Here is a 12,881-nt window from a genome sequence, read left to right as displayed (position 1 = left end):
GCTTCTTTTGAATGTTTATTTGTAGAAAGAAATGCAAGCATTTGAAGTATAAAATTTTTTTACAGCTTATAAAACTTGTTACGTGTTTGCTTTATTTAATACTTAGATAATGACCAATTTTTTAAAGTCATCTCATAATATTAATTCCAGCTAAATAAATTTAAAAAGTCGTCATATTTAATAAATTAATGGAGATGAGGTATTCCATGAAATTATTTACATGCTGGAAGAAAAAAATTTTTCTATCAAATGCCTAAGAGAACACATCGAATTAATTACCAAAAAAAATTCATGTGATGTATAACAATAAAAGTCGGAACTTCTTTTCAAAATATAAATATTCTTTTTACATAAGGTCTATTTCTTTGTGTAATATTTTGTTTTATTAAAAAAATAATTTTTCTAATGTTCATTACCTTTTTTCGTGTTTCTTTCTTTCCCGAAAAAATTGAGAAATATTTCAATTAAAGTGAACATTTTTAAAAATTTTAAACTTTTGATTTAGATTTTTCTTAAATTTGTAGATAAAAAAGTCAGAACAGAATTTTAAGATTCATTATGAGAAAAAGTTTTTTTGTACTTATATTTCTTTAATCGTCTACATATAAACCAATGTTTGTTAAATAATTATACATGAAATTGCCTGCAGTATTAAATACTTCGTACCATACGAATGCATAAACTCTCCGCTAAAAAATTACCTTATATGCAAAGGCATCTTGCATCATAACTGGTGTAATTTCACGAATTGAAAATAAAATATTTCTAAACTAAGTAACCGATAACAAACAAAAAGGCTTTTCCCCACTAGTCGATGCATAAAATGTGTTATTTACCGACTTGTAATGCAGGAATAAATCGGCATTTATTCCCATCTCAGGACAAATCAAACTATTGCACTCGATCTTCTGAGCTGCTTTAGTTTCTTGGGGTGTGCTATACAGTCGCCATGGAACAGCATAGAATTTGCACTTTTTTTGCGTCGCTTGGTGAATTGTTTCGGTGAATATTTCCAAAGCTCTATTGTGTTGACAAAGACCGTTTTTAGCAGCTACAATAAAAAAGTTTTAAATTGTTTTTATTTTTTTTTTTTTATTTTTGAAGATTCGATTTATAATGCAATATGAATTATATAATTACCGTGAGTCAATATTTGCATATAGTTTATATAAGATTTGAATTTTGGTTTTAGGTTTGCTGCACAGTTTGGTTGATTGAAACCCCCATTAACGTAAAAATCAACATGTCCTAAAATACGTTGAGATTATACCATAAAGTTTTAATTTGATAATTGTTATGATGAAACAAAAATTGCATCACTACCTATCGGTTCTATTAATCCAAGTCCATGATTTTTTTTCATTGCCCCATCGGTATGTATAACATCGACAAAAGCAGCATCAGTTTTAGTTAGTCTTAAATCCATGTCCTGATCCTCAAAACATGGTTCAGCTGGATCCAGAGCTGTGATTCGTTGAATTGTAAATTTTTCTTTTCTTTTCAATAATCTACCTATTTGACCAGCAACATGAGCACCCAAACTAAACCCCACTAAGTGCACCGGAGCCCAATCTTTTGGTTTTACGTTGTAAGCAATATCCCAATACTGAATAAGTTGTTTGAAAAGTCTATAAGCATGGAAGCGTTATAAATAGTTCTAAATATTACATTGACCTTGCATGAAAACTTACAATTTGATGCGTGAAGCCACGTATTCAGTATGCACTACAGACTCGTGATACGCAAAAATGTCAGAAACAGCTTTCTCCCACCCAACTAAAATAACGTTCCTATTTTTCTGGAAAAAAATTAATTTTGAATCAAAAATGTTGATTTTATAAGTGCACTTCAAAGAGATTATTTCATGAGATCGTTCCTTGATTGTCTCTCCTCAGATTCTTGCCCACTCACTTAACCCATTAACCCGTCTAATACCAAGAGACCCTATTTTCGACTTATTTTTCCACGTGTTATTTTTTCATGAAACCATAGTCAAATTAATGTAAACATTTTTCAAATCTAGTGTCAGATTTAAGATATATGCAACCGTTTTAAAAATTTTTTATAAAATTGCCATATACAATATTTTTCAAAATTATTCAAAAAATTCAGAAAAATTCACACGTGTTTTTTGATTCATTCTAAACACTTTTTGTTCTATAACATTTTCTTGTGAAGTCCATTCTTACCGAGTAAAAACATACCAAAGCTTTTTTTTACATTTTCGGCTACAATCAGCTATTTTGGTGGCTGCCATCTTGAATTTGGATGAACCAATGCTGCTAACTTTTAGTTTAGGCCTATATGCCACCAGATCCAGAGTTTCAAGCCGATCCAAATGCGTAATCGTGGTGAAAAAACCGACCATTTTGAGAAAAATGTTCAAAAACTACTTTTTTTTGTTTAAACAAATGTATTTTTCAAACGGTTGCATATATCGTACATCTGACGCCAGATTTGAAAAGGGCGATAAAAATCCCATAAAATATGGTATTTTCACATTGATTTGACTATGGTTTATTGAAAAAATAACGCGTGGAAAAATAAGTCGAAAATAGGGTCCCGGACTTAATGAGTTAAAAGAACACACAATACTCTTAAAAGAACGAGACCTGTCGAAGATTTACCTGTGAAAGAAGTTGATTTCTTAAGAGTCTATATTTTGCTTCTTGCGGATGGTTTAAGAAACCATGAATAACAACAGCAGTTGGTCGGCGTGGATCAAAATTTATCGTACTTGGATCATAATTCATCCAAAGACGAACTTCTTGATTTTTAACTTGCCTCGTAGAAAAATAAGCTGTTACTTCGAATGATTCGCGCTTAACTTCTTCCTTCGGCCAACATTTCAAACTTTTTGATAGTTTCACGCTTTCAGTAAGAGAAAATAAAAAAAGAAACAACACTGAAACTAAACTGAATCGTTTTTTTCTCATCACGAAATATTGATAGACTTGATTTCAATAATCAAGTTTTACTAGAGATCCAAAGTAAAGTAGAAACCGGTTACGTGTGCACGAAATTCATCAGCGCCACAAAACTGTATTCAAAAATAATTAAATTTTTTTTACAATTGAGTTCAACTCAGTGATTCATTAAACCATACAATTTAAAAACTTCCATTATTACTCGTAAAACAAATACAGTTGATTGGATAATTTTGATAGATAAGCTTCGAGCTGCGTGATTTAGATTTGCTTTCTCGTGTCTTTCATGGTTGAGCATGTGACGTTTTAATTTTTAACTAAATAAGAATATGATCAATTCTCTATAAAATCGAATGGCCAAGCATTTTGTCTTTTTTCTTCATGACATACCTGTCACCCGATTTTCATTTTATTTTCAAACCATCTATCACTCTTTATCAGAAACCAGAAGTCGACGTTTTTCTTAAATTCATGTTCATTTCCCTAAATCAACTTTAAGTGATTTTTGAAAAATGTGCTGAAACATCTTTTTACCGGAAATTGTAAGAATTTTTCGAAAAAACAATCACTGCATGTGGATCTGAGAATATTGGGAACCTGTTTCTATAGAGAGAAACATAAAAGTCAAAATCAAATCAAAATCGATCAAGACTTTTATTACAAAAAAATTCACAGAACTTTATGACGTGAACTAATACCTCCTACATTTTTAAAGACCGCTCTAATAGAACCCGAGAACATTAAAAAACTTGGAAAAAACATCGATAAAATTGCTATTTTTACTATTTTCCACCTACTCGTTTTTTCAATGAGAAAAACATTTTTTTGTCTAATCGATTTTATGGAGAATCGGTCATGTATAAAAAATAAAAATGGCAAAAATATTATCATTTGCTTTAATATTTTTTTATTGCCTTTACGTCAATCATTATGATTTCTCAAACGTAATGGTTTGAGTAACAGTCACGATTATGAAGCAGTGAATTTACAATTCATGTATTCCAGACGGTTTTTCATAGTTAACTTTTTTCATGGACTCCTGAATAAATCTCAAGAAATAGGAAACTCTAGTCAAAAAAGCTGGTTTTTCACGAAGGGTGGTCATTTTATCTGACTGCCCGATAATGCCTATGACTTTATGATCATATATCAATGGTCCACCACTGTCACCCTGAAATAGCGTTAAATTGATTTGAAAAGTTCGTGAAGAGCTCTTTTTATTTACTTACTTCAGCAATTTCTTGCACAACTTTGTTGTATTTATTAGCTCCGACGCAAATGTACTTAGGATTATTTTTATTACAGTCCACAACAGGTACATATATGTATTGGCGAATCCCAGCAAATTTCGGTATTTTTGATATATGATTATTTTCGTCGACGACTGTTTCATACTTAAAAATACCAAAACCAGATGCTACTGTTAATTTTCCATCGTAATTCTCTGTCTTAGTGTCTGGTAAAAGCGCTTTCGATATACTTTTATCTTGTTCAGAGTTCAATTTCTCTTCCAACTTAAACGTGGAAAATGATATAATTCATAAAAAGTACTCAGACATGAATACAAATAGATAGAATAAAAAGATTTTACCTGTATTACCGCCAAGTCATTATTCCAGGGTTGATAGCTGAATCTTTTCTTAATGAATATATTTTTAATGACATAACGTTTGCCTCTTCCATCTAATCTATTCGATCCAACATAAACTACAATATTTCTAAGTTTACGTTTAGTTCCATCTCGCAATATGATACAATGAGCTGCCGTTAATATATGATGATCACTTATGATTACACCACCACATCGAGATCTAAATTTTGAGTCCTTATTTCTTCGTATTAATAACGCTACTTGATATGAATGGGCATTTGTATTATCTGATTCACCACCAACTATTGCATCAACTAAAAATTCAAATTTGATACTGCTTTGATTGTTTATTTCATACACTGAAAATCCAAAAGTATAAAATTTGCTGTGATATAGTACAACTTGCGCAGTTTATAATATTGAAAAGTGTTTCAAGCACAGAATCGCCCCAGCGCAGGAAGGTATCTATTTCAAATCTGTAGCAAGAAGGATACTTACTCGCGCGCAGAAGTAAAAAGGTATCTTATTCAAACGAAGGTGGCAAGAAAGTTTTGATGCGCTGAATTTAGGTTGGCAATGCAGCCGTAAATGATAAAATTTTGTTTCAACATTAAACATTTAACATTTAATTCAAAGTTATGTACAGCCGATAACTCCTACTTTCCTCTCAAAACATACAAACTTCTCCATATGTGGCAAATTGTGTCAAAATCGCAGTGAGATTGATTTGTTTGCTCGCATTACAAATGGATGAAAATCATTACACTAGCTCCCTTGTTTTTTCTCTTTTTTGCTTCAATACAAAAAAAAATTTCATTATTTACGGCGTCGTTACCAACCTAAATTCAGCGAGCAAAAACTTTCTTGCCACTACGTTTGAATAAATAAGCTACCTTGTTGCTTCTACGTTTGAGTTAGATACCTTTTTGCTTCTGCGCGCGAGTAAGTATCCTTCTTGCTACAGATTTGAAATAGATACCTTCCTGCGCTGGGGCGATTCTGTGCTTGAAACACTTTTCAATATTATAAACTGCGCAAGTTGTACTATATCACAGCAAATTTTATACTTTTGGGTTTTCAGTCTATAATATGTTTTAATAACTCTACCTTTATAATTTAGTAAAATGAAATAAAAAATCTGTGCAATAAAAATAACTAATGATAAATTCATGTTGTAAAGTACTGGTATTGTAAAAATACTTTCTTCAGAACCAGTTCAACAATATTCAAAGACCGAAGCTTTCAAATTAAACAAGGTATCTTTCGGCACTTTTCATTAATTTGAAAATGCACATAATTCAAAAACTCTCAATTTTTGAAATATTTTAACTAATTTAAAAAAATATCGATCTTGTCATTCTTGTATTAAGTTATTTATAACATCGTGACTTCTCCATTGAAAGACGTCATTTGAAAGCAAAATGTAGTAAAATATAAAGAGAAAATAATTTTATTGTTTAAAATATATGCTACAATATACTTCTTAACCATTCTGAGTACACAATAAGTTTGATTTTTAGCTGTTATTATTCTGATATATTTTCTAAGGTTCATCTCAAATAAAAAATGTACAAATAGAAATATCACGTTTTGATGTTCAATGTTGATTTATCTTAAATTATATTTATTTTGAGAGAGCTCAATAAAATTTATTTTTCTCTCAGCGATTTTGCTTAGCTTGAAAAATTCGGATTGTATATTCATATAAATTTCAACTTTTTGAATAAAAGTAGGTACGATCGAAAGAACAAAAGGATAGTTTAAATTTCAATCAAAACCTTGACGACTTTGGTAACTAAATAGACCACCTTAAAAGACCCTCCAATGTTGCTCTGTATAATATAAATACCTCCTTGAAATCGGACAGAAACACCTCTCAATAGCGAGAACGGAACTGTTAACGGACACTTTTTTCGTAGATTTTAATCATTTTCATGGACACTGGTTGATCAGATATAGAGAAAAATACTCAAAAATTTTGAAAAATAATCAAAAGTGTAAAAGTATCAATTTTATATGTTATTGATCATTAGCACTTATTTGTAATGATAGCCATAAAGCGATCGGAGATGTTCAATCAATAACAACAGGCTAATAACAATCAGCCTGTCGAAGATTGGTAGAAGATTGGTCGAAGGTGATTTTTGCAATTCGCCGATCCGATCTGGGTTTGATAATTTCTGATTATCGTGGCTGGACCAATGGTAGAAATTATTTATAATACGTTTTATTTTTTATTAAAAATAATATCTTTTTTCATTTTAGTCGCCGTTGAACCGTCCGCCATTAAAGTTCTAATTGAAACATTTATACAGCATTATTAAGAATTCTTTAGAAATTCATTCAAAGTTTCATTTGATCAAATTGTCTATATTTACTGAGAAAAGAAATGAATGTTGGGGGACGATAATTTTGAAAAAAAAACAAGAGATTAACATTTTTTAAGTCAAATTTTTCTATTTTTCTCATTGAAAATAAAAAATGTTGATACACCTAAGTTTAATATCAGTATAAATGTATTTTGATACTTTTTTACGCTAGTTTAAATTGATAATTGTCTTGTAATGCCCTAAAAGATTACATGTAATTCGTTCCAAATGTACATTTTTCTAAAATCAAAGAAATAGAATAAATCGTCCTTAGGTTTTGTAATTCTTGGTGTATTTTCTTTCGTTATATTGTTATTTAATAATTAAAACAATGTATGCCACTTGAAAAAACATTTCAGTCGTAAAATAGTTCTCTTTCAACCAACTCAATAAGATTCATTTCTTTTGTTATTTATCTTGGCTCATAAAATTTGAACTAATAATTTTTATAAAAATCGAATACCGACGTAATGTGAGTAACGAGTACTCATTGCCTCTTTAATGAAATTCAAAAAGTAAGAAACTCGCGTCATAAATGCAGGTCTGACTGAAAGTTTGGCTTTTTTATCGGACACGCCGACTACTCCGACGACGGCATTGCCCACAACGAGAGGCCCGCCGCTATCACCCTGTAATAATGTCGAACGATCGATTAAGGAAGCAAAAATAAATGTAAAACAGTTCTGAGCCTTACATCTGCTATATGTTGTCTCGTGTTCATGTTTTCATCCATTGATCCAACGCATATAAATTTTGGATTCCGTTTTTTGCAGTCAACAACCTTGACGTTAATTACATGCCTGATAATCGGGAAAACCGGACGCTCGATAACCATTCCTGTAGCCTCATCTTGATGCTGCTGATATTTGTAAACTCCAAAACCCGCGACGTAACCTGTCTCGTTTTCTAGCAAAAGTTCAGTTGGTTCAGGCAGTGCCATTTTCTCGAGAAACAAATCGTTGTCGACGCTCAGCGATTCCTCCAACTGCGTGAGTTTCATTCAAGTTCAGTAAAACTTTGCACGTTATGAAAGAAAGTTAGTTTGTCTGTACCGTAATGACTGCTATATCATTATTCCAGGGATCGTAACTGAACCTCTTTTTAATAATAATGTACCGAATAGACACATAACGACCAGGAGTATCCAATCGATTAGAGCCAACAAAAACGCGCATGTCGGAGATTCGGCGGAGCTGACTTTCGCGCGAAACAAAGCAATGAGCCGCGGTCAGGATGTGATAATCACCGATTATTGTACCGCTGCAGCGATGTTTGAAAACACTTGTGGCATCTCTCCTTCTTTGAATGGAAACCGAGTATTTGTGAATGTTGTACTCGTCGGCGAATCCACCGACTACTCTCATTTGCCGGTTTTTTCCCAATCCGGATTCAATAAAATCTTTTGATCTTTTTGCCTCTTGTCGAGTTAACAGCTGTTTTAAACTCAAATGCTTAGGAATTTTCAGCCCTGCGAGTATTATTTACTTATTATGAAAATAATATTAATGTAAAATATTTCCATGTGAATATTTTATGAAAATTGGCTTACTTTGACAATTGATAAAAACATTCTCTGCAAATAACGATAAAATAACAAAAAGGCATATTTTAAAAAACATGATGGTTTGACACAATTGTAAATTGAACAGTAATGAGAAAACGATTTTTAGCGCACTTGCAAAATTTGAAGTATTCGAGATTAAGAAAATTAAAATTTCTTTAAATATTCAGCAAAGCCATTCCATTACTAAGAACGTGACAATAAATTTATGTGCAAATGTGTAATTAATGTCTTTCAGTGACAATACGTATACCTTCATTATGACGTCAAATATGCACTAAAAAAAATATCCTAATATAATTAAAATCAAATAACACCAAAGTAAAAAATAGTATTTTTTAGCTGAGAGATTTATAATTTGTTTAAAGTAAATTACAACATTTCCGGTGGGTGGATAAGATCAAGGGCCCGTGAGCAATTCTTATAGTAACAACCCGAATCAGTGACGGCCGCAGCAAGAACCAGATGATCTCATCTTTGGGGATGATGCTCGTTTAATAGTAGGAGGAAAAGAGCAGCCGTCAGTTGGCATTTTGGACATGCAGCAGGCATCGACGCAGCCACGATCATTCACGCATACCCCTGGACATGGACCACGAGGACAGCCCAAAGGTGGACACCTAACGTTGCAAACTTCCGGTTCCATTTGCCTGTGAGATGTCGAAACAGTCTGTATATGCAGCTTAAAAGTAGACTTTTCTTGTGAACTTAATTTTGAGCTCAAGCTAATCGATACTATGTATAAGCAAGTGCAAAATCGAAAAATTAAAGATGATTTTCAATGAACTCACACCGACCGCAACCTGCACATCAGCTCCTTAAGCTCAGTCATGTAATTGCGATGTTTTTCTTGATTTTTATGACTCATTTTGTTTATTTTTTGGTTATTTTTAAGTTTTAATGCTTATAAAACGTTTATCATGAGATTATTGCAAGAACTTGGAATTTAAAGTCGTTTGGTTAATTTATAGTCGGTAAGTCCAGAAGTGAATGTCTGTGAAGTTGAAAGCGCATTTCGCTTTATGAACGAAAACAAATTCCTATCGATGCATATAACTTTATTCTTTTAATTTTGAATGGATAAACAATGGTGCGATACTGAACATGCAATTTTTGAAAAATAAGTTTACACAATTTTAATGAGTACAAAAATGTTAAGTTTTCTTAGAACGTCTTATTATAGTACTTTATGCAATTTACATATTTATGACATAACTTGCAATGTATTATTGAACTGAAAAAAAAAAATTTTTTTTTAGTAATTAAAGTCGAACGATTCTAATTTTTCGCGCGCCGCACATTTCTGTTTTGTTTTCGATACATCGATATTCGATACTCGTTTGCGAGACTTTTAGCCAAATATAATCAATTGAATGAAGCGTTGACGTAACGAAATCATTTAGTTAGCGGCCGGCACAACACAATATTTACTTGTTGTACAATACTAGTACAACTCAAAAACATAGAATATAGCCACACGCGACCGGCGAGGTCAAAGAGATCTGCGGTTGAACATCTTGCTATTCAGAATTTTCTAGCAAACTCTTCGAGCCTGAACTTTTGTGCCTCGTATTGGTCTATATATATTAATAATTTAGTTACCGTACTGACGTGCCGAGAGACGCATCTTTACGTAGCTAGTTACCCTTCACGAGAGAAGCTTAGGGAAATTTCTGGAATAACGCTTACTAACTTTCAATAATCAAAGTGAGTTTTTGAATTGTTTCTTCACGATTGAAGAGCACTTTTGAGTTTATACAATACATGTATTTTTTTTATATAGAAAATTATATGTACATTTGTTCAAATATAAAATTACTTACATGTAATTTACAAATAATTTTTCGTCTTTCACAATATAATTGTAAAATAAATTCAAAAATACTTTGATTATCAGCAATCAGATCAGAGAACACTTTTTTCTCATGTTAGTAAAGTTTTAAAATGTAAAACAATTTTAATTTTTCATTTGCTCTGAGAAAATAAGAATATAGTTGTTTTTAAATTTCATTTTTGCTTACTTCATATGATATTTTTAATTTATAATAATGATTTGAATCAATGCCAATTTATATTATAGCAAAATGGCAGTAGATATTACTCCATCCAAAGATGGAGGAGTACTTAAGGAGATTTTGAGAGAAGGAACTTCAGATAAAACTCCACAAGTTGGTGCTCATGTCATTGTTCATTATGTCGGAACACTTTTGGATGGGACAAAGTTTGATTCAAGTCGAGATCGGAATGAAAAATTTCAGTTTGATTTAGGGCTAGGACAAGTCATTAAAGGCTGGGATATTGGTATTGCTTCCATGAAAAAAGGTGAATTAGCTGTTTTAACTTGTGCTCCTAATTATGCATATGGTGCTTCAGGAAGTCCACCAAAAATACCCCCTAATTCAACTTTAAAATTTGAGGTCAGTGAATTTTAAAACTTGAATTTATGAAAATTATTGACAATGAATATTGTATTTTTAAAGGTTGAGTTGTTTGACTGGATTGGTGAAGATCTAAGTCCTGATAAGAGTAATGGCATTACAAGAGAACAAATTACAGCTGGTACAGGATATGCAAATCCAAAAGAGGATGGATTAGTTGATGGTATTTATGATAATTTAAATTAAAACTAACATTAGACAAAAAAATTAAATTATATCAAAATAATTTTTTTATAGTTCATTTGACTGGACTCTACAATGGTCAGCAGTTTGAAGATAGAGATGTAAAATTCACATTAGGCGAAGGTGAATCAGAAGGTGTGATACGTGGTGTGGAAATAGCTCTTGAAAAATTTAAAAAGGGAGAAAAATCCAAAGTTTTCATCAAGAGTAAATATGCTTTTGGTACCAGTGGCAAACCTGAATTCAATATTCCACCAAATGCTGATGTAGAATATATTGTTGAACTCAAGAATTTTGAAAAAGCACTAGAATTGTGGTCAATGGAAGGGCCACAAAAAGTTGAACAAGCTCTTCTATTCAAAGACAAGGGTACTACATATTTCAAAAATCAGAAATATGAACTAGCTATCAGAATGTACAAAAAAGTTGTAGAATGTGTAAATGAGGATATCGATTTTAAAGAAGATGAACTTGCCATAAAACGAGTAAATCTTTTGCTTTCTGCCAATTTAAATCTTGCTTTGTGTTTTTTGAAAGTAAAATCACCTTTGGAAGCAAAAGAAGCCAGTGAGAAAGCTATTGAATTAGATCCCCGCAATGAAAAAGCTTTGTTTAGAAAAGGTCAAGCACTTATGGATCTAATTGATTATGAAGAAGCTGTAAAGATTTTTCAAAAAGTTCTTGAAATTGAACCAAAAAATACTGTTGCTATGAAAAATATTCAAATCTGTCAGGAGAAAATCAAGAATAATTTAGCTAGAGAGAAGAAACTATATGCCAATATGTTTGAGAAATTTGCTAAACAAGACCAACAGGTTGGTAGATAAGCTATCTAAAAAATGGATGTGTAGACAAGGTCAAATGAAAATTTCATATTTAAAAGCAGGAGATTATCAGCCTAATACAGTTTTAACTATATAAAAACATTTTATTTACATTGTAGAATCTGTATTACTCAACTTTTATTCTCTATTAAACTCATAATTAATTGCTATGGAAAATTATTATTATAAATTACACAAAAATAGAAAAAAATATTTGTTATACAATTTAATTTGTTGAAACTCTAAATACTTTTTTAATCGTTATCATGAAAAGAATAAGTCAGACTTTATATTTCCATGGATTTGTTAAACTTTAATACTAAAAATTTCATTCTGTGGATAATTGATGTCTCAGTACTGTAAATAATAAATCATATGAAAATGATTGAAATAAAAAATTTTGTTCATACTTTCATTTTTATCTATTTCTATCTCATTTCAAGTTCTCTCTAAATTTTCCTTAGAATCATTTCTGATATAAATATAAGTTATGAATATTTTAAAAATTATCAAGTGATTGTTGGCAGAGACTCGAAGAAGAAGAAAGAAAGAAGCCTAATATTATGCATGGAACTTTGGGGGAATGGGGTCAAGAAGAGCGCCCGGGTGGACGAGATGCAACCGCATTTGAAAAAGAAAATCCGAACATACTCATGCTCAATGCTAATGGTAGTGGAGAGTTCAAAAACATGTAATTTACCTATGTATTCAATGCAAAATGCCTGTGTACTAAAAATTTGTAGTTTTGTTCAAAACAACCACTCTGCCAAGTTGAATAGTCAGATATAATTGTTGTCTTAAACATGTGTAACTACTTTAACATTCGAAATTTGAATGAAGAAATTCTTATTTTTTTTTAAATAAAGTTCTGAACTTACATAAAAATAATATTTTACCTATGACTTAATCTTAAACTGTGATGGAATAAAATTTTTATTCATTGGATTTGGAATAAAACCATTTAACTAATTATTAGTTTCGTTGTTTC

The 12,881-nt window shown here is 31.3% G+C and overlaps 4 protein-coding genes across 5 annotated transcripts; 1 reads left to right on the top strand and 3 right to left on the bottom strand.

The window, feature by feature from the left end:
• Positions 1–160: 160 nt before the first annotated feature.
• On the bottom strand, positions 161–2,368 carry LOC106658424 (lipase member I-like). Its single transcript, XM_023459891.1, has 6 exons — positions 2,288–2,368; positions 1,692–1,798; positions 1,324–1,628; positions 1,141–1,248; positions 837–1,051; positions 161–253 (listed from the first exon to the last, which is right to left on the bottom strand). The coding sequence occupies exons 1-6, from the start codon at positions 2,366–2,368 to the stop codon at positions 161–163; spliced, it is 909 nt and encodes a 302-aa protein (XP_023315659.1).
• A 1,498-nt stretch (positions 2,369–3,866) lies between these two features.
• Positions 3,867–5,733, bottom strand: LOC106659122 (beta-fibrinogenase brevinase-like). Its single transcript, XM_023459862.1, has 4 exons — positions 5,626–5,733; positions 4,519–4,832; positions 4,157–4,441; positions 3,867–4,098 (listed from the first exon to the last, which is right to left on the bottom strand). The coding sequence occupies exons 1-4, from the start codon at positions 5,687–5,689 to the stop codon at positions 3,913–3,915; spliced, it is 849 nt and encodes a 282-aa protein (XP_023315630.1). The 5' UTR covers positions 5,690–5,733; the 3' UTR covers positions 3,867–3,912.
• Positions 5,734–7,061: 1,328 nt separating this feature from the next.
• Positions 7,062–8,506, bottom strand: LOC106658417 (chymotrypsin-2-like). Its single transcript, XM_014380377.2, has 4 exons — positions 8,437–8,506; positions 7,940–8,355; positions 7,582–7,872; positions 7,062–7,516 (listed from the first exon to the last, which is right to left on the bottom strand). The coding sequence occupies exons 1-4, from the start codon at positions 8,504–8,506 to the stop codon at positions 7,334–7,336; spliced, it is 960 nt and encodes a 319-aa protein (XP_014235863.2). The 3' UTR covers positions 7,062–7,333.
• Positions 8,507–9,863: 1,357 nt separating this feature from the next.
• LOC106658816 (peptidyl-prolyl cis-trans isomerase FKBP4) lies at positions 9,864–12,838 on the top strand. Of its 2 annotated transcripts, none has more exons than XM_014380944.2 (5): positions 9,864–10,155; positions 10,529–10,865; positions 10,929–11,049; positions 11,124–11,884; positions 12,421–12,838. In XM_014380944.2, exons 2-5 carry the CDS (start codon positions 10,533–10,535, stop codon positions 12,586–12,588), a joined length of 1,383 nt encoding a protein of 460 aa, XP_014236430.1. In that variant the 5' UTR covers positions 9,864–10,155; positions 10,529–10,532; the 3' UTR covers positions 12,589–12,838. The 2 variants fall into 2 exon arrangements, with proteins under 2 accessions (XP_014236430.1, XP_023315593.1); XM_023459825.1 differs by having other exon boundaries at positions 12,408–12,481.
• Positions 12,839–12,881: the final 43 nt, after the last annotated feature.

This window comes from Trichogramma pretiosum, unplaced genomic scaffold (genome assembly GCF_000599845.2).
Source record: "Trichogramma pretiosum strain Unisexual culture from Peru unplaced genomic scaffold, Tpre_2.0 scaffold16, whole genome shotgun sequence".
NCBI classification, from domain to species: Eukaryota; Metazoa; Arthropoda; class Insecta; order Hymenoptera; family Trichogrammatidae; genus Trichogramma; species Trichogramma pretiosum.
Note: the sequence above shows the minus strand (reverse complement) of the source record. Positions and strands in the feature narration are given on the sequence as shown.